The following is a 20,394-nucleotide window of genomic DNA, read 5'->3' as shown; positions in this document are numbered from 1 at the left end:
GTTTACAGGTTTTTAATTTACAGATGTTTATTTTACAGATATTTATTCTAAAGGTGTTTATGTTTACAGGTGTTTGTGTTTACACGTGTTTACAAGTGCTTGTTTACACGTTCTTATGTTTATAGTGGTTTGTGTGTACGGATGTTAATGTGTACAGGTGTTAATGTCTACAAGTGTTAATGTTTAAAGGCCTTTATGTTTACAAATGTTTGTTTACAGATGCTTATGTCTACAGGTGCTTATGTTTACATGTGTTTACGTTTACAGTAGTTTATGTTTACAGGTGTGAAGGAGTACAGGTGTTTACAGTAGTTTATGTTTACAGGTGTCAAGCAGTGCAACTGTTTACAGTAGTTTATGTTTACAGGTGTGAAGAAGTACAGGTGTTTACAGTAGTTTATGTTTACAGGTATCAAGGAGTACAGCCGTTTAAAGTAGTGTATATTTACAGGTGTCAGGGTGTACAGATGTTTACAGTAGTGTATGTTTACAGGTGTCACGGTGAACAGGTGTTTACAGTAGTGTATGTTTACAGGTGTCAGGGTGTACAGGTGTTTACAGTAGTGTATGTTTACAGGTGTCACGGTGTACAGGTGTTTACAGTAGTGTATGTTTACAGGTGTCAAGGTGTACAGGTGTTTACAGTAGTGTATGTTTACAGGTGTCAAGATGTACAGTAGTTTATGTTTACAGGTGTCAAGGTGTACAGGTGTTTACAGTAGTTTGTGTTTACAGTTGTCAAGGTGTACAAGTGTTTATGTTTACAGTAGTTTATGTTTACAGTTGTCAAGGTGTACAGGTGTTTATGTTTACAGGTGTTAATGTTTACAGGTGTTTATGTTTATATGTGTTAAGGTGTACAGGTGTTTACTACTACTACTACTACTACATTTTTTTTATTGTCTACAGGTGCTGATAATTCTTTGGGGGGGTGTTGGCGACCTTTCCTATGGCATGGCCCTAACCTGGCCTAACACCTTTGCCTCCCACCTCATGGCTGACAACACCACACTCCTCGGATCCCAACTCAGCATCTCAGTCTCTCAGCTTGACTGGATTGGTGAGTGAAGTGGTGTACAGATGGCCACACATGCACCTGGGTCAGCGCTTCTGTGAAGTGGAGGTCTAGCTACAATTTCTGACGTTCATGCATCGCGATTACCTGGTCATTTCCACATATATTTATCACTACGTACATTCCTGTCAGTGCCACAAACATGTGACTGACGTGATGTACAGTTGGCCATACTTGAACATGGTCCAGTGCACGTATAAGGAGTCTAGCAACATTTTCCGACGTTCATGCATCACGGTTACCTGGTCATTACGACTAATATTTAACACCTGCGTTCATTCATGTCAGTGCTACAAACAAACATGTCATTATGTCAAGGTTGTCAAGTGTACCCAATGCCACACCTCTGCTACACATGGATACTGTACCAGGAGCATATGTTGCCAACTGCACAGTCAGAGAAATAGCTATCTTTCCATTTCTGTCTGAAGGAAATTTACAACTGGTAAAACAGAATGAAAATCCTAACTTTACTTTACCCTTTTCGCTTTAACTTGACTTAAACTTGCCATCTCTCCATCTTAAATATTGAGTTGTAACACTGCATCAGCAGTGAAATATGATCCTAGTCACAATGAAGTGCCTTGGAAAAGATGTAGAACAGTAGCATTGCCTTATCCCGCCACTGAGCTACTTGAAATAAAGCTTTAAGAGGACGAAGATCTGAGACAGGGTAAGGTAAAGACGACTATTGTGCGTGTTGAAGGTTGTTTGATTATTCTTCTATGCATTTGTCAGACTCTGGGAAGATTTTGATTCTTCTTATAAAAGTTCGTGTGAGTCTCTGTGTGTGTGTGGATGGATGCAGCCTGTAAGCCAATTTAGGTGGTGGTTCTCTGCTCGGACTACGTGCCAATACACAGGCGAGCAGTTCTACTAAATGCGTCCTTGTATGTGTTGTCACGTCGCGATGCATACACTCACCCATTACACAGGGGTGGAGGCAGGATTTATTCACCATCACAAAGTCCAACATGAGTCTGCATGAGTAGGACCCCATCAGCATCATCATTCCTCTTGCAGGTCGGGTGAGGCAGGGTCCAGAAAGTCAGAAAAAGGAAAGAATATTATAGTGGGATAATTAATCACCAGCATGTCCAGTGAAATGAGCTATTCACCCATTCAGTCACCAATCAAGCCTATGGAATCCTGGGTTCACCTCAAATGTAAACCGTCCACATGTAGCTTCATAATTACTTATTATACTTTGTTTACCCCAACTTGGCCCAGATTTTCATCCTTTTACATCGTAATTCACGTAGCTCAGTGGCAAAAAAGAGACAGTGCTACGGCTCTACATCCTTTCCATGGCACTTCTGCGTGACTAACATCATATTTTAGTAATGATCTGCTGTTACAACCCTACATTCAGGATGGAGTGATGGCAGTTCTAGGCCAAGTTAGAGTATAAGAAGCATAGGCAGAATTTTTCCAACGAGTATTCAAGTAAAAAAAAAAAAAAAGATAATGGCACATCCTTGTAATGCACTCCTTCATGCAAAACTCATGCAACCAGCCCGATCCCTTCTCACTTCCCTTGGCCCGTCAGACTACATATAGTTCCTCTCCTTCTCACGCTCAAGATGCTTTGGGAATATGGAGAGGATGGAGGATGACAGCTGGGTGCGGAAGGTGAGAAGTGTGAATGCTAGGGGCAGGGTTGCAAGAATCAGACAGAAAAAGATCTGAGATAAGGTCAAAGAGTGTGACCTAAGGGATAAGGACTGAACAGGGAGGTTGCCAGAGATGGAGCAGGGCGGGCAGCCGCCTTTATGTGACTAAGGCCGATGCAAGCAAGCACGCAGCGGCCTTTATAAAAGATTTGTTACAATCTGTCCGCTTTCTTCTTGGTCTATCACACCTCCTACCACTTCCAGTTTCACGTATATATCACTCGCTTCATTACCCTTTTTATAACCAAACTGACAAATAACACCACCTCATATCCTATCCACTCTCTGCTCTTCACACACGTTTCTTAAGAACCCCATCTCTAACACTCTAAGCTTTGACTTTTTGTTTACATGACACACCAAAATCACCAATCCAGATGTTAATGTGGGTGCTACAACTCCTTCATGTAATCCCTCTTGCAGATGCCACACTAAGACCTCTTTTTTTTTTTTTTTTTTTTTTTCTTCATAGCACCAACAAGACCTGTTTTTTTTTCGCATCAATCACTTCATAAACCAGCCAGTCTACCTCATCAACTTTAAGGAAGCGGATGTTTATTGCCTAGTTTTCACGATTCAATCGCAACTTGCGTACCCTAACTGGCGCTGACTGTTTCCTCTCACTAAATTTGCCCACTCAGGAAGGGAATGCTGAGAAGACCATTTTACGTGTACACATCCAAGAATTCCTTAACTCAGCTGAACGTGATGTCAGTGGTGTAAACAGTAGCTCATTTATCCTCTCCGAATGAAATTAGGAGAGACGGAGATCAACCAGACTCCTAGAGTGTAGCACAGCCCTCTTCCAGTAAAGTACCCAGTCATCGTAAGAAGTCTTAAAAATAACCCAAGTTCCTGATGGTATATCTATGGGTCTGCATCTTACACAGCACCTGACGTCTTGCCATTTCTCAAGCATTTCACAACAATTTTCATTTCTGCCAGTGTCCAGATCCACATTCCTTGTCTTCACACCACCTGACCCAGTAATGGTTACTACCTATCTCCTCTCACAATTCCCAATCACCAGACTTTCAAAATGCTCTTTTCATTTGCTCCTTACTTCAGTTCCTAACCTAACCTAATCTAAAAATTCTACCATGCTTGTTCTTAAGGAATCCCCATACTGAAGATGGCCATGAAGTACAAGTGATATGTTTTATGTACTGGCAACTAAACCAAGTGCCAAAACAAGATGACTACTTCCCTGGTACGGTATTTAAGAAATTGCAAGATAGTGAGAAGAGGACAGAGTATAAGAGCATAGTGGAAGAAAGATTGGGAAGGTATGAGCTAGAGCAGATGGAAGGGGTGGAAGACGTATGTAAGATATTCACGGAAGAGAGAAGCGCAGCGTGTGAGGCGGTTTGTGGAGTGAGGAGGAGATGCAAGGGTGTGCAAGGGACAGCATAGTGGAATGATGAGGTGAAACGAGCTGTGGAACAAAAGAAGAAGGCATATGGTGAATGGTCGGCGAGTAGAGGTAGGGGAGAAGATGAGAGAGAGAAGAGAGAGGTATATGTGAGCAGGAGAAGGGAGGTTAAGAGACTGGTGAAGGAGAGTAAGAAGAAAGTGGATGAAGAGTTTGGGAGGAATCTGAGTGTGAAATGGAGGGAGAGTAAGAAATTGTTTTGGAAGGAGGTAAAGAAAGTAAGGCAGTGTGAAAGGGGAAATAGTAGGGGAGTGAAAGATAGGAATAATAGATTGTTGGTGGAGAAGGGAGAGAAATTGAGGAGATGGAAGGAGCACTTTGAGGATTTGTTGAATGTAGAGAGTGAGAGCAGTGTGAGTATAAGTGGTTGGGGAATGGCTGGGAGAAGAAGAGATGAGAGGAGGGAGGAAGAGATCAGTAGGGCGGAAGTAGTGGAAGCGATGAAGAAGATTAAGCTGGGAAAGACCCCAGGAATTGATGGAGTGTGTGGTGAAATGCTTAGGTATGGGGGTGAGATTGTTGTGGAGTGGATATGGAAGTTGTGTAGATTGGCTTGGGAAGAGGGAAGGGTTCCAGAGGACTGGAAATCAGGTATAATTGTTCCTCTGTACAAAGGAAAAGGGGAGAGAGAACTATGTGGTAACCATAGGGGTATTTGCCTTCTTAGTGTGACTGGTAAAATATATGGTAGAATACTCATTGATAGGGTTAGGCATATGACAGAGGAGCTAGTTGGAGAAGAACAAGGGGGATTTAGGAAGGGAAAAGGGTGTGTAGATCAGATATTTGTTCTAAGATGTTTAGTGGAGAAGTATCTAGAGAAGGGAAGGAAAGTGTACGCTGCCTTCATGGACTTGGAGAAAGCTTATGACAGAATAGATAGGAAAGGTATGTGGAAGGTATTAAGAATATATGGAGTGGAGGGGAAATTGTTGAGTGCTGTGAAGAGTATGTACGAGGGAGCTAGGGGCTACGGTGCGAGTGGATGGTGAGCTGAGTGAGTTCTTTGATCTCAATGTGGGACTGAAACAGGGGTGTGTAATGTCTCCATGGCTGTTTAATATATATATGGATGGGGTCGTAAAGGAGGTACAAGGTAGGGCAGTGGATGTGGGGGTGGCCCTAATGAATGAGGGTGAGATTTGGAAGCTTCCGGTGTTGCTGTTTGCTGATGATACAGTATTGTTGAGTGAAGATGAATGGGAGTTGCAAGGTTTGGTGAATGAATTTGGGACAGTGTGTAGGAGGAGGAAGCTGAAAGTTAATGTAAACAAAAGTAAAGTTATGATGTTTGAGAGGAATGAAGTCACAGAGTGTGCAGTGAGGTTGGATGGTGAGGATATGGAGAATGTGAGTGCATTCAAGTACTTGGGTAGTGTGATGAGTAAGGATGGAACTTTGGGGGATAAAGTACGTGAAAGGGTACAGCAGGGAAGGAAGGTTGTTGGCACACTGAAAGCAGTGATGAGAAATAGGGAGGTGAGTATGGAAGTTAAGAAGTGTCTGCATGATGGTACTGTGATCCCTACCCTGACGTATGGAAGCGAGGCGTGGACCTTGCAAGAGGGGAACAAGTCAAGAGTGAGAACAGTGGAAATGAGTTACTTGGGAGGAGCATGTGGAGTGACATGGAGGGACAGGTTGACGAATGAAGAAGTGAAGGAACGTTGTGGGGTAGATGTGGATGTGGTTGAAAGATTAGGAGAAATACACTGAGGTGGTTTGGACATGTAGAGAGGATGGAGAGTGAAAGACTGACTAAGAGGGTGTATGTGGGTGAGGTGGAGGGAGGGAGAGGGAGGGGTAGACGGAGGATGAGGTGGAGGGATGGAGTTGAGAGGTATATGAGGGAGGGGGGGGTGAGTTGGGGGGAGGGGAGTCAAATGGTGGGTGACAGAGTGACTTGGAGGCGTTTTGTCTGCGGCCACCCTTTGCGGGATTAGGGCGTCGGGCTATAGATAGATAGATAGATAGATTTTATTTGTCAGGCATTTGTAGCGTCCCTTCCAGGAGCGCTACATCAAGTGAGTGGATGGTGGGAAACACGTCATCATAATGAAGGGCTAAGGCCAATATGATTTTTCAATACACTTTTTAGCCATTTTTTTTTTTCTAACACTGTGATCGATCACTGAAAATTAATAACCTTGTTTCTCCACAGGTAGCATCTTCACCGTAGGAATGGCTCTTTCGTTTCCACTGGCTGGGGTGCTGGTCGCTAGGACTGGTCGCCGTCTGTCACTCCTCACCGCCTGCTTGCCTTTCGTCCTTGCTTGGCTGCTATTTGCTTTTGCCATCAGGCCGGAGATGATCCTTGCTGGCAGGTCAGTAGCCCCAGAAGTGACTCTATGCCCGGTGTACTCTAACTTGGCCTAAAAATGCCATCCTTCCATCTTCAATGCTGAGCTGTAGCAAGGAGTTTAGCGGTAGAATATAATGCAAGTCATGAAGAAATGTGGAAAGGATGTAGAACAACGGCATTGTTATTTCTCCCATTGAACCTTGTGAATGAAGATGCTTAAGGAAAGTCTGAGCCAAGTCAGAGTAAAAATACATTAGTAACGATGAAGTGTTACGAAAAGGGTGCAGAACAACAGTACCGTCACTGTTTACCGCTGAACTACGTGAAGTAAGCTACAAAAAGATGAAAATCTGAGCCAGCTAAGGTAATAGGGGTATTGTTATGAAAGCACTCAACACATTATTCCCCTTCCGCAACACAACACACTGAACTTGTATTCTCGCGGTTAAGGAAGCTCCCCCACACCTCTTCCTAAGTGATTTATTTCGCTTATTATTCCTTCCTATCCTCTTCTGTGTCATTTGAAACATTCAAATATCGCCCTACTCAGTATAAATGTCATATAAATTTTACCAGCTAGCTGTATCCAGCAATAAATCGCTAAGGAAGAGATTCTAGGGAGCTTCCTTAACCAACGAGAATAGGGACCTTGGTTATCACAATGCACTCAGTTTTGAAATTCACTGGCAGTCCTTCAGCATAACTTCAGTGGCAGATCTCTGGGAATATCCTGCTGAAGTAGTCAGTTTTCTTAAGTTCACCAGATTCCGTGCAGGTCATGTGCAACTCTGTGGTTCCAAAAAATGGGGGAAGAAGGAAGAGGAAATGACGAAGAATAAAAGGAGGAGGGGGAGGAAGTGGAGGAGGAGAAGAAGAAAACATAAAAGAAGAAGCGAGAAAAGGAGAATAATAAAAGGAAAGAAGGAGAAGAAGAAGAGAAAAGATGGAAAAGAAGAAGAAGAAGAAGACGAAAATGAAGAAGGACCCTCCCTTTACAAATCCAGGTCCTTGTATTTTGATTAACCCTTTGGTATTTATGGGTCCAGTGCAAATTTCCACCGTTCGTTACCATTTGGTACAGGCAGCGTCTGTGCTCATTTCAACCACTCGTTGCCATTCGACACCCGTTGTGTCTAGCGAAATGCCCCCCCCCCCTTTTTTTTTATGCAATGATTTCTGGGCGAGAACGAAGCACTACTTTCGTCCCTATGTATCCCTTTGCCCCGCTCAACCCACTCTGCACCCAGCGTCGCCCCACTGTCCCAGTCAGTGCGTTACAAACCTTTGTTCGAACGTAAGATAATTTCCTTTCACGTTCCGTAAAATCGGCCCTAATTGACCTACAGTAATTCTTTATACACCAAAATGCAACCAAATAAATTCCCCATAACTTTTTCTCAGTAATATTTACCAGAAAAAGTATATTTCTATGAGAAAAAACTGAAGAAAAAAATTAGAAAAAAAATTAAGGCATAATTTACATTCGGCTGATCTTTTTTTTACAACACCACAAGCAAGTACATTTATTCAGCATTACTGTGAAAAAAATTACGATTATCGAAGTATCAATAAGGGTGTGAGGATAAATTGTTTATGAACTCTCGAGTGTGCAGGAATAGCTCGGTAACAAGGGGGGGTCGCTCAGTATGTGGTCTTGGGCGCCGAGGCCTGCCTCCCGAGTACTCGCTGGCGGTAGGACGCAGCCTGCATCAAATGGTAACGAGAGGGTTAAAAACGAAGATCCCAAAAAAGAAAAAAAAAATAGGCATGGAACTTGCCACCTAGCTGGAAGGAATGAATGAGTAGACAAGGAAGACATAGGCAATGAAGATGTGAATTTCAGGGGTAGAGAGAAGGCTTCAAAACTTTTAGCAGGAATAATACACTAAGAAACACGCCGAATGCACAGGACTGAAAATTCCACAAAATTAGCCTGTTTATATTTCACTGTTTACTGTTAAGCTGATATGCCGGTTTTCCCCAGGTTACAGTGGAAAAGGCTGAGATGTATTTCTTGCAAAACAAACCTGCTTTAGCTCTATATTTTAATGTGGCTTTGCAACACAAACCTGCTTTAGCTCTGTATTTTAATGTGGCTTTGGCGACCTTTTGACAATCCTACGCCATCTATGTCATGCACTACATATCAAGATCCTCTTGAATGAGGCTGATGGAACTGTCGCCATTAAAAGTAAATAAATAATCTACAGGAGAGAAAGCCTAGCTGTAATATACAAAATACATGGCTAAGTGAGAGGTGCTGTGAAGTCCCTATGCCACCTAGAGTTCAGCTCTTGTAACGAGACCTTCCAGTAACTGGCTGAGAAAATACAAACTCAAATCTAGTTGCCTCTTCCAGAATTTCGATGGGAGTTGGATCGTCCATGTTTGTGACTGGTGGAAGGAGCTACATGACTGAAATTGCCAGCACCAACATCCGTGGTCGGGCGTTCGCCTTTTTGGATGTGATGAAAGGCCTCGGGTTCATGATGCTGGCTGGGCTGGGCATGGTTCTTCCCTGGTATCACATCAGCTTCGTCAACATCGGTGTTGTGGCCTTGTTCTGTGCTGGACTCCTGTTTGTCTTCCCAGACAGCCCGAACTACCTTGCCATCCATGGAAAGGACACTGAAGCTTTGTCAGTCCTTCGGCGTCTGAGACCTTCCAGTGACGATGTGCATGAGGAGTTGAATCATCTGAAAAATCTAAATCAGCAGCAGGCTGGCAGTTCAAGATGGGCTGCTCTTCTGACACGTGACATCATTAAAAGACAGGCAGTTATATGTGGCCTGCACGTCATTGCTGCATTTGTAGGCGATGGGGTGATAAAAGTGAACGTGATGAGAATGATGGTAAGCTCCGGGGTGACGCTGGACGCCAACCTGAGTTTGTTTTCAGTAATGACAGTGTTCCTGTGTGGTACTCTGGCCATGACTGCACTGGTGGACCGACTGGGCCGCCGTTGGTGCCTCATCATCTCTCTGGTGGTGATGCTGCTGGCTTATACTGCGCTGGGGACCATAACATACTTGATTCCACCGCCAGTCCATATGCAGCTTAACACCATCATGTCACAAGTTAACATTTCACACACTGTCTATGGAACCAATACCAGGCAAGTTGAACTTTATCAGGTAAAATCACATCAACCCTCCATTAACCCCTGATATTTTCTATTAATTCACCCAGACACTTTTTTTTTTTCTTTCTTTCCTGATCTCCTTTCTTTTACACTAGGTTTTTCTTTAGCTTCTTGCTGGCCAGAGCGTTGACTTATTTTAACGTCCAGGACAAACTTTGCCTGTTTCACCTCTTCTACTTGTCATATTTTTTGGTTGGCTAGTACTCCTAATCTGAGAGAAACTGGTTATGTTTCTCTGTCTAACATTCCTAATAATCTAACCCATCTACTCATCACTTTTCTCTTTTGACTAATATTCTACACACACTTCCCTCTGCTGCTATTATTCCTAAGCTGGGAGAGGCTTGGTATTCTTCTCTGCCCACACACCTACCCAGAGAGTGAAGCAGACACAGTGGAATGATAAGCTAACTTTTGCCCTTGTCTGTAGTTCCAGGCCCCATATTCTCGTCAGTTAAGGAAGCTCCCTAATACCCTTTTCTTGGCTATTTGTTTTGTTTATTTCGCCGTACTGTCATGTTTGATGTAAAGTCTTCTATTACCCCCTCACTTTACTTACATTACGTGCAAAAGGATATTAACCAGTCGGTTAATAATAAGTCGCTTAGGAAGAGGTGTTATGGAGCTTCCTCAACCGACGAGAATACTGGCCCCTGTACAGAGTAAATAAACCCTTCAGTCTGACAACCTAATTTTACCAGTCAACTGCTGCTTCCAAATGACTAAATTTGGGAGGGACATTAAATAGTGAAGGTATGTAAGAACCTCCTGCCCACCCAAACATAAAACGTGGTAGTAGTTTACACCCAAGACCCTCCTCCTCGACCAGCTGCATAGGGGTATGTGTAGTATACCTATGTACAGGTGCCACCACTTCTAAGTACTACAGGGGCTGGTGTGTTTGGGATCGTGTGTGGCAGCAGCAGAATTCTTTAAGTCTCATGCCTATACTTGTCGGTTAAGGACGCTCCCTAGCACCTCTTCCTCTGTGATTTATTAATGGATATGGCTGGTTAATAACCTTTTGTAGGTTATTTAGGCAGAAAGTGGCAATATTGGAAGGATTTATGCAACGCAGAATAAGTGTGAATGTGGTTGTTAGGGAAAGCGTCAAGAGAAGTACGTTGTGGTGGTTTGGCCATGTGGAGAGGATGGAGAACAAGATATTATTGAGGACAATGTGCAATATGTGAGTAAGGTGGAATGGGGAGAGGGAGGGAGAGACCGGGGATGAGTTGCAGGGATGAAATGGAGAGGGGACAGGGCGACATGGAGGCGATTTCTTTGTGGCCACCCCTTACTGGATTAAGGCGTCTGGCTGTAGGTATATGGAGAGACAGATAGAAGAAGACCTAAATTTATCTAACAGTTGCAACCTCCAGACAATTTAACTTCGGAGAGGTATCAAGTAGTGAAGATATTCATGAACGCCAGAATCTTACCTCTTCATTTCTGGGAAAAAATATATGTAAAGCTAAATAACATTAATTGAAGATATAAAAAAGGCAAAATAAAAAAAAGTCAGTCGACGGAAGGAACTGCGTTAGCTGTAAATTATTGGGATGGATCGCAAGCCTCTCCACCAGACATGAAAATACAGAAACAGTTTATGATCAACCTGCACCTCCTTGGACGGATGTATGCGGGTGTGTGGGGTATGCCTTCCTTTCCAGACACATGGACCCCTATTCTTGTCGGTTAAGAAAGCTCTCTAACACCTTGCTGTCCAATTCTGTGATAGATAAACCCTTGTAACATCACCATACTCTGCATAAATAACGTACAGAAGGCTATTAACCAGCAATATCCAAAAAAAAAAATCGCTAAGGAATTGATGCTAGGGAAACTCTTTGTCTGACGGACTTGGCAGAGAAGATCATTTTTCCGCCTAAATGAAAACAAAAAGATGACTATTGTTTCGGCCTAAGTGGGCATAAAAAGATGATCATTTTTCCGCCTACATGGCCTCGCACCCTCAATAGGCACTAATTCATGGTTTCTTCTCTTCCTAGCCCTCCTTGACACAGCCCCCAGCCCTCTCTCCCTGTGAGGATTATTTTGCCGCCTTAATGGGGAGGAAAAAGATTATTATTTTACCGTTCTCGCACACTCGATAGGCACAACTCTAAGCCTCCTTCTCTTCCTTGCTCTCCCTGACACAGCCTCGAGCCCCCTGTCTCTGCGTGGCCGTGGCTGGCGCTGGTCTGCTTCATGTTGCTGGCCTTTGGTTGCAACTTCGGCATCGGTTCAGTGGTCTATATTGTGACCTTCGAATATTTCCCCACCAGCATCAGGGCACAGGTAGGCGGTGTATTGTTTTGCTCTCTCTCTCTCTCTCTCTCTCTCTCTCTCTCTCTCTCTCTCTCATATCAGGGCACAGGCAGGGACTTAGTGGGTGGAAGGGGGTGTAGTATTTAGCTTCCTGTGTGTGTGTGTGTGTGTGTGTGTGTGTGTGTGTGTGTGTGTGTGTGTGTGTGTGTGTGTGTGTGTGTGTGTGTGTGTGTGTGTGTGTGTGTGTGTGTGTGTGTGTGTGTGTGTGTGTGTGTGTGTGTGTGTGAATACTAGCGTTGGAAGGAAAATAAAACAATTCTTATTCGATTTCAGGCAAATTATATCAAAGGATTGGGAATAAATGAAAGATAACGCGATTCCATTTTGATAACAAGGGGTCAAAGGCCAAGGTCACACATTCCCAAGCACCTCTTCCTCAGCGATTTATTTTTGGATATCGCTGGTTAATATTCTTTTGTACGTCATGTATGCACAGTATGGGGACATCAGAAGGATTTATTCCACACAGAATAGGACAGTCGGGTGTAATAAGCAAAATAAATCGCTTAGGGAAAAGTGTTTGGGAGCTTCCTTAGCCGACCAAAATGCGGGCCAAGGTCACAGGTCACGGGGTCGTATTCCCGTCAGTTCAGGAAGCTCCCTAACACCGTTTTCTAGGAGATTTAGTTTACTTATAACACCTCTTCTGCGTTAGGTAAATCCTTCAAGCATCACCATACTCTTCGTAAATAACGTACGAAAGGATATTAACCAGCCATATCGAAAAATAAGTCGCTAATGAAAAGGTGTTAGGGAGCTTCCTTATTCGACAAGGATGCGACCCAAAGGGTTGTATTATAACATGGTTAGGAAGGTTACTAACAGCTCTTCCTTACCTATTTATTCCTGACTCTGCTCCGCTACTCTATCCTGGTGTGTTATTCATGCAGACTATGTCGCTATTGAAGACATAAGAAGCAAACCAAGGGATATTATTAAGTAATTTGGAGGAAAAAAGTCGTTAAGGATGAGGTGTTTGGGGGCTTCCTTACCCGACTAGAATACCAGCTAAGACCGCACGTGTATGGAACTGCATTTGGGGGTCATCAAAGTTATATACAATATATATATATATGGAACTGCATTTGGGGGTCATCAAAGTTATATACAATATATATATATATATATATATATATATATATATATATATATATATATATATATATATATATGTGTGTGTGTGTGTGTGTGTGTGTGTGTGTGTGTGTGTGTGTGTGTGTGTGTGTTCTTACCTAATTGTTCTTGCCTAATTGTATCTTTACAGGAATGAGTCAAGCTCGTACTGTCCCGTGTCTTAAACCATATTTATCGTACATATCCTTAAATTTGTGAATTGTTTTGGCACACACTATTTCATTCGGTAGTGCATTCCATTGATCAATTGCTCTGTTTGGGAAACTGAATTTCCTTACGTCTTTATCACCTCTCTTCTTATGCAGTTTTTTGCAGTGTCCTCTTGCTGATGCTTCTCCATATGTTAAGTAATCATTTATGTCTATTTTCTCCTTTCCTGATATGCACTTATATAGCATTATCATGTCACCTCTTTTCCTTCTCTCCTGTAGTGTTGGTAGATTCAGTTTATTTAGTCTTTCTTCGTAGCTTAGGTCCCTTAAGCTTGGTATCCATCTTGTAGCGGCCCTTTGAACTTTTTCAATCTTGTCTATATGTTTTTTGAGATGAGGACTCCAGACTACTGATGCATATTCCAGGGTTGGTCTAATGAATGATGTTATTATCCTTCTTAGCATGTCTTCATTTATGTATGTGAATGCTGTTCTCATATTTGCAAGCAGTGTATACATGTTCCGTACCTTCTCGCTGATGTGGTCAGCCGGAGATAGTCTGTTATTGATAATCACACCTAGGTCTTTCTCTCTTTCTGATGTGTATAGGGTTTTATTTCCTAACTTATAATCCCAATCAGGTCTTTTTCCACTTTTACCAAACTTGATTACATGACACTTTTCCACATTGAATTCCATTTGCCAGGTACTACTCCATTCATGAACTTTATTTAATTCTTCTTGTAGCTCCCGACAAGAGTCTGTGCTAGTAATTCTCCTTTGTGTTTTTGCATCATCTGCAAACATATTCAGATAGCTCTCATTTCCAGTGTTACTGTTTATATCATTTATGTACACTAAAAACATGATTGGTGCCACCACCGAACCCTGTGGTACTCCACTAGTCACTTCTTTCCATGATGAGTAGTTTCCTCTTAGTACTGTCCTCATTTCCCTTTTTATGAGAAAGTCTTGCATCCAATAAAACAGTTTGCCTCGAATTCCTCCTTGATGGTACAGTTTCCATAAAAGTCTTTGGTGTGGTACTGTGTCAAAAGCTTTCTTGAAATCTAAATAGATACTGTCCACCCATCCTTCCCTTTCCTGTATTGTGTTTGTTACTCTGTCAAAGTAGCTCAACAGATTAGTAACACATGATTTTCCTTTTCTGAAACCAAACTGTCTTTCTGTTATCATACTGTGTTCTTCTAGATGATTTACCCAAGCTTTTCTTATAAGTTTTTCTAATGCCTTGCTTACAACACTGGTCAGTGATACTGGTAGGTAGTTGAGAGGATTTTGTCTATTTCCTTTCTTGAATAATGGGACTATATTTGCTTTTTTTCCAAATATCAGGTAGTTTCCCTTGACCCAAGGATTTCTTGAAAATTAAAAATAATGGTTTACTTAACTCCTTTGCACATTCTCGTAATACCCAACATGAAATTTCATCAGGACCACTTGCTTTTCCTCTGTCTAATCTACTTAACTCCTCCTGTATTACTTTTTCTCCTATTTGTATATCTGGTAGTATGTGTGGACATGCGTGTTCCACATAGTCCCTCTCAAAATTTTTTTCTTCTGTAAAAACTAATTGGAAATTCTTATTTAGTGCTTCACAAATATCTTTCTCTTGTGTATAAATGATTCCCTCGTCCGTAATGGATTGTATTATATCTTTTACTTTGGTTTTGCTTCTGATATAGCTGTAAAACAGCTTTGGTTGATCACTACTTTTATTTATTACATCCTCCTCAAACTGTTTTTGGGCTTCCCTCCTTATTCTTGTATAGTCGTTTCTTGCCTGTTTGTAATTATTATACGCCCTTTCACTATTGTGTCTTCTGTATCTATTCCACAACAAATCTCTTCTTTCTTTTGATTTTTTACATTCTGTATTGAACCATTTCTGTATTTTCTTATCTGCTTCTTTGTGCTGTGGGATGTACTTCTGGACTCCTATTTCATAAAATTCACAAAAATTTTTATATACAGCATTTAAATCTTGTCCTCTAAGCTCATTTTCCCAATCAACTTCTAAGAAATACTTCTTTAGGTCTTGATAATTTCCCTTTTTATAGTTTAGTCTCTTTTTGTAACTGTCATTGCTGTTTACTATGTCATATGCTATCCTGAAGTTATAATTTAGTACTGCATGATCGCTTTTGCCGAGTGGAGGGTGATATATTAAACTGTCAATGTCATTTTCTTGCCTAGTAAGTATTAGATCTAGCACTGAAGGTACATCAAGTCCTCTTTTTCTGGTGGTTTCCCTCACATGTTGCGTTAAGAAAAACTCTTGTACGAGATCCAGGAGCTTTTGGTCCTAACAGCTTTCTTGGCTATTTATATCTAGAGTATTCCAATTTATATTTGTATTGAAGTCCCCAGTTAGTATAGTTCTTTCCGATTTCTCTTCCATTTTATGTAGCAATGATCTTATACTCTGAATTGTACTCTCTGCCAGGTCCTCATATTCGTCTCTTTCCCATGTGTTTGATCTGGGTGGCATGTACAAATTGGCTACAATTGCTTTACCTCCAGATGTGTCGATCTCTACTGCAATCAGTTCTACTTGTGGTGGTATATCTAGGTTTATTTCTTAGACTTTTAGATTTTTCTTAGTTAATATTATAATTCCTCCTCCTCTTTTTAAATTTCTGTCTCTTCTCCATATATTGTATTCCTCTAAGTTTAGTATGTCATTGGATATCCTTAGTGTTAATTTTGTCTCAGTTAGGCATATTATTTGTGGTTCATTTTCTCTGACATAATCATTCATCTCTAGTAATTTAGATACCATTCCATCCACATTTGAGTACATCAACTTTATCATCTTGTTTATATACTTGTCATGACATGGTTCTACTACCTTCCTTCTTTTTCTTCCATCCTGTTTGTGTACCACTTTCGTGCCTACAATCCTATTACTTTGTAAAAAAAAATTTCTTCTTCTCCTCTTCTGATCTTCCCTCATTTTTTGTTTTTGCTTCCTCCCTTTTCTCTTTCAGTAATTCCAGTTCCTCTTGTGTGTGTGTGTGTGTGTGTGTGTGTGTGTGTGTGTGTGTGTGTGTGTGTGTGTTTAACATTGTTTTTTTTTTTTTTTAATTTAGAAGTGACTTTTGAAACTGGCTGGGCTTCTAATGGACTTTATTAACCCTCTCTCTGATACACGCTTGTTTTTAAGGCAAGGGCCCGTATTCTCGACTCCCTAGCACCTCTGAGTTAGCGATTTATTTTCCAGACTACCCACTAACAACCTCTTTTTGCTGTTTGTATCTTTTTAACTTCAACATAGATTGCATGAATGACATACATGATGAGAGTAACGGAGCTGAATCAGAAATAAATCGGTAAGGAAGAGGTGTTAGCAATCTTCCTAACAGCACCAGAATACCGGCCAGTAAGTCGGCTTCCCATAGTAAGAATGCATCAGTATTACATCATTGGTAACAGTTAATAATATGCCTTCTCTTCTCTTCTTCATCCTCGCCCTCCTCCTCTTCTCTTCCTCCCCGTCCTCCTCCCCCTCTTCTTCTCTTCCTCCTCGTCCTCCCCCTCTTCTTCCTTTTCTCCTCCTCCTAATCCAAATCCTTCTTCTTCCTCTCCTCCTCCTCCTCCTCGTCGTCGTCCTCCTCCTGCCCACAGGCGTCCAGTGCGTGCATCACAGTCAGCACTCTGGTATACTTCCTAAGCATACAGCTCTACACAACCATGGTGGACGGCTTAACACAGGCCGGCCTCTTCTTCACCTACGCAACCGTCTGTATCTTCGGAATATTTTACGTCTGGGCCATCCTTCACGAGACCGGCAGGCACTACGTGGGATAAATCTCTGGTGAAAAGGTGCTTGGAAACCTGAAACGACGAGAATATTAGTCGCTCAAGAGGCCCTCCTCGCACCTCTCCCTCAGCGATTTGTTTTGGGATACGGCTAGTGAATGTAAATTGTCTATGATATGCTGAGTATGACGGTATTTGAATGAGATATTGATTCGTATTCTCGCCACTTGAGGACCCCCCTCCCCGTAACACCTCTTCCTAAGCGATTTATTTTGGGATACGACTAGCTCGTAACAATTTGTATGTTATCTATGCTCAATATGCCGATGTTTGAAGGATTTTTATAACTCAGAATAGGGCAGTAAGGTGTAATAAGCAAAATAAATCTCTTAGGAAAAGGTGTTTGGGAGTTTAACAGATGAGAATACGGACCCTTGACTCGTATTCTCGTCACTTAAGGAGGCTTCCTAACACCTCTTCCGCACCGATTAATTTTTGATTACTAGTTAATATCAATTTGTATATTACTTATTTTGAGTATGGGGGTATTTGAATGAGTTAATGGACAGAGACGAGGACAGTAAGGAGCAATAAGTAAATTAAATCGCTTAGGAGGAGGTGTTAGGGAGTCCGTTTATCCAACGAGAATACCGGCCCTTCACTGTGGATCCTTTTTGGTACAGGTGGTGTCAAAAAGTTTCATAATTTTATCCAGGTGTGATCACATCGCCTTTGGATCAGAAGGCATAATTCTCCGAGTGGAATTTTTTCATATCTTACTGTAGGTAATGAAGTTCTGAGTATAAATTCTCAGTATAAATTCTGAGTATAGACGCTAAGTATAAACTCTAAGCATAAATTCTAAGTAGGGTATAAATTCTGAGCGTAAATTCTGAGCATAAATTCTAAGTATGAATTCTGAGTATAAATTCTAAGTATAAATGGGGAACGAATGATAGCGATGTGTGTTGAGCGAGAGATGGTGATTGGGAATACGCTGTTTGAGAAGAAAGATATTTATAAGTATACATGGGTGAGACAGAGGGTGGAAGGGTTGTTGATAGAGCTTTGATGGACTATGTGGTTGTGTCTAGGAATGTAATAGGAAGATTGTTGGATGTGAGAGTTCTGAGAGGGGAGGGTGGAGGTATGTCTGACCACTACCTGGTGGAGGGAAAGTTAAGAGTAGGTAAGAGATGGGTGAGAGCTAGGAGGGTTAGGTGTGGCAGGGAGGTTTTGAAAGTGAGTGAGTTGGATAAAAGAGAGAAAAAGATAGAGTATCAGGAGAAATTGAAAGATGAGTGGAACGCAGTGAAAGATCAGGAAAATGCCAGCGTGGAGAAGGAATGGCAGTTGTTTCAGAGTGCTGTGGTGGGGCATGCAGAAGAGGTGTGTGGTGTGAGACGTGTGGGTGGTGGTGTAAGAAAAGGAAGTGAATGGTGGTGCGAGGAAGTAAGTATGGCTGTGGCTGAGAAGAGACGTGCATATGAAGTGTGGCTGCAGAGGAAGGATGAGATGTCATATGAAAGGTATAAGGAAAAGAGGAATAGGGCGAGAAGGGCTGTGTGTGATGCTAAAGTGGCAGCAGATGAGAGGTGGGGTAGGTGGCTTACAGAGAATTTTCAACAGAATAAGAAAATGTTTTGGAAGGAGGTGAAAAGGGTGCGAAAGGGAGAGTCTGGGAAGGAAGAACGAGTAAAAGCAAAGGATGGAAGGATGTTAATTGAGATGGATGCAGTAAGGAAGAGATGGGCAGAGTATTTTGAAAGATTGTTAAATGTAGAGGAGGAAAGGGTGGCTGAGATTGTGGCAGATGGAAGGGTGCAAGGAATAAATGTGTTGGGAGAGTTGAATGATTCTTTGATCACGAAGGAGGAAGTGGAGAAGGCAGTAAAGGAGATGAAAACAGGGAAAGCTGCAGGTATGGATGGATGTGCTGTGGAATGCCTGAAAGGTGGTGGAGTGACCATTGTTGACTGGTTAGTAAGATTGTTGAATGTGTGCTTTGTGAAAGGTATGGTGCCAATTGACTGGGCAAGTGCTTGTGTGGTCCCGTTGTATAAAGGCAAGGGTGATAAGTATGAATGTACTAGCTTTAGGGGTATAAGTCTGTTAAGTGTTGTAGGTAAGGTTTATGGTAGAGTGTTAATTATGAGAGTTAGAGAGGGTACAGAGGGAGTGATTGGTGAAGAGCAGTGTGGCTTTAGGAGAGGGAGGGGATGCGTGGATCAGGTGTTTGCTGTGAGACAAGTGTGTGAAAAGTATTTAGCGAAAGGCAAGGATGTGTTTTGGGCACTCATGGATTTAGAGAAAGCGTATGATAGAATTGATAGGGAGGCTTTGTGGACTGTTTTAAGATTGTATGGACTTGATGGTAGGTTACTAGAAGGGGTGAAAAGTTTTTATGTAAATAGTAGAGCGTCTGTAAGAGTGGGAAATGCTGTGAGTGACTGATTTCCTGTGAGAGTGGGGCTGCGACAGGGATGTGTGATGTCGCCTTGGTTGTTTAATATTTACATGGATGGTGTTGTAAGGGAGGTGAATGCAAGAGTTTTAGGTGGAGGTCTGAGTCTGGTGAATGTTGATGGTGGAGAGTGGAATCTGAAGCAGCTGCTGTTTTCAGATGATACTGCACTGGTGGCTGATTCAGAGGAGAGATTGAGACAGTTGGTAGAGGAGTTTGGAAGGGTGCGTGAAAGAAGGAAATTGAAAGTAAATGAGAATAAGAGTAAAGTGATGAAGTGTACGAAGTTGGTAGATGGTAGGGGGATGAATATAACTTTGAATGGCGAGTTGCTTGAGGGGGTAGGGTGTTTTAAATATCTAGGGTCACATGTTGCTGTGGATGGAAGAATAGATGCAGAAGTGAAGTTTAGAATAAATGAAGTAGGAAAGGTGCTGGGAGGAATGAAAAAAGTGTTTAGATGTCGTTTGCTTAGAATGGATGTAAAGAGAAGGTTGTATGAGGGTGTTGTGGTACCGACTGCATTATATGGGGCTGAAACATGGAATATGGGTGTAGCAGAGAGGAAAAGTTTGAATGTAATGGAGATGAGGTGTCTGAGGAGTATGTGTGGAATGACGCGTATGGATCGAGTGCGAAATGATGAAGTGCGAAGGAGAACTGGAGTTGTTCGGGAGATGGCTGGTAGAGTTGAGCAGAGGGTGTTGCGATGGTTTGGGCATATGGAGAGAATGGATAATGAGCGATTGGTGAAAAAGATAACTAGATCTAATGTGAGAGGAGTAAGGCTGAGAGGAAGACCACGAATAGGATGGATGGACAGTGTGAAGAGAGCACTGGATGCGAGAGGGATGTCTGTTGAGCAAGGAAGAGTGGCTGTGCGTGACAGAAATAAATGGAGAGAAA

General features: G+C 42.1%; 1 protein-coding gene across 1 annotated transcript in view; it reads left to right on the top strand.

The window, feature by feature from the left end:
* The first annotated feature begins 954 nt into the window (after nt 1–954).
* The window catches only part of LOC145399252 (facilitated trehalose transporter Tret1-like), a 50,408-nt gene continuing 30,968 nt past the window's right edge, over nt 955–20,394 (top strand). The window contains exons 1-4 of the mRNA XM_080271938.1: nt 955–1,060; nt 6,342–6,504; nt 8,842–9,597; nt 11,787–11,925. Coding sequence (XP_080128064.1) covers nt 955–1,060; nt 6,342–6,504; nt 8,842–9,597; nt 11,787–11,925 — 1,164 coding nt within the window. The remainder of the gene's footprint in view (nt 1,061–6,341; nt 6,505–8,841; nt 9,598–11,786; nt 11,926–20,394) is intronic.

The sequence above is a fragment of the Coenobita brevimanus genome, chromosome 48, assembly GCF_032717465.1.
Source record: "Coenobita brevimanus isolate Jiangsu-jjx chromosome 48, ASM3271746v2, whole genome shotgun sequence".
Taxonomy (NCBI): domain Eukaryota; kingdom Metazoa; phylum Arthropoda; class Malacostraca; order Decapoda; family Coenobitidae; genus Coenobita; species Coenobita brevimanus.
The sequence above is the reverse complement of the archived record's forward strand: the minus strand, read 5'-3'. Positions and strand labels throughout refer to the sequence as shown.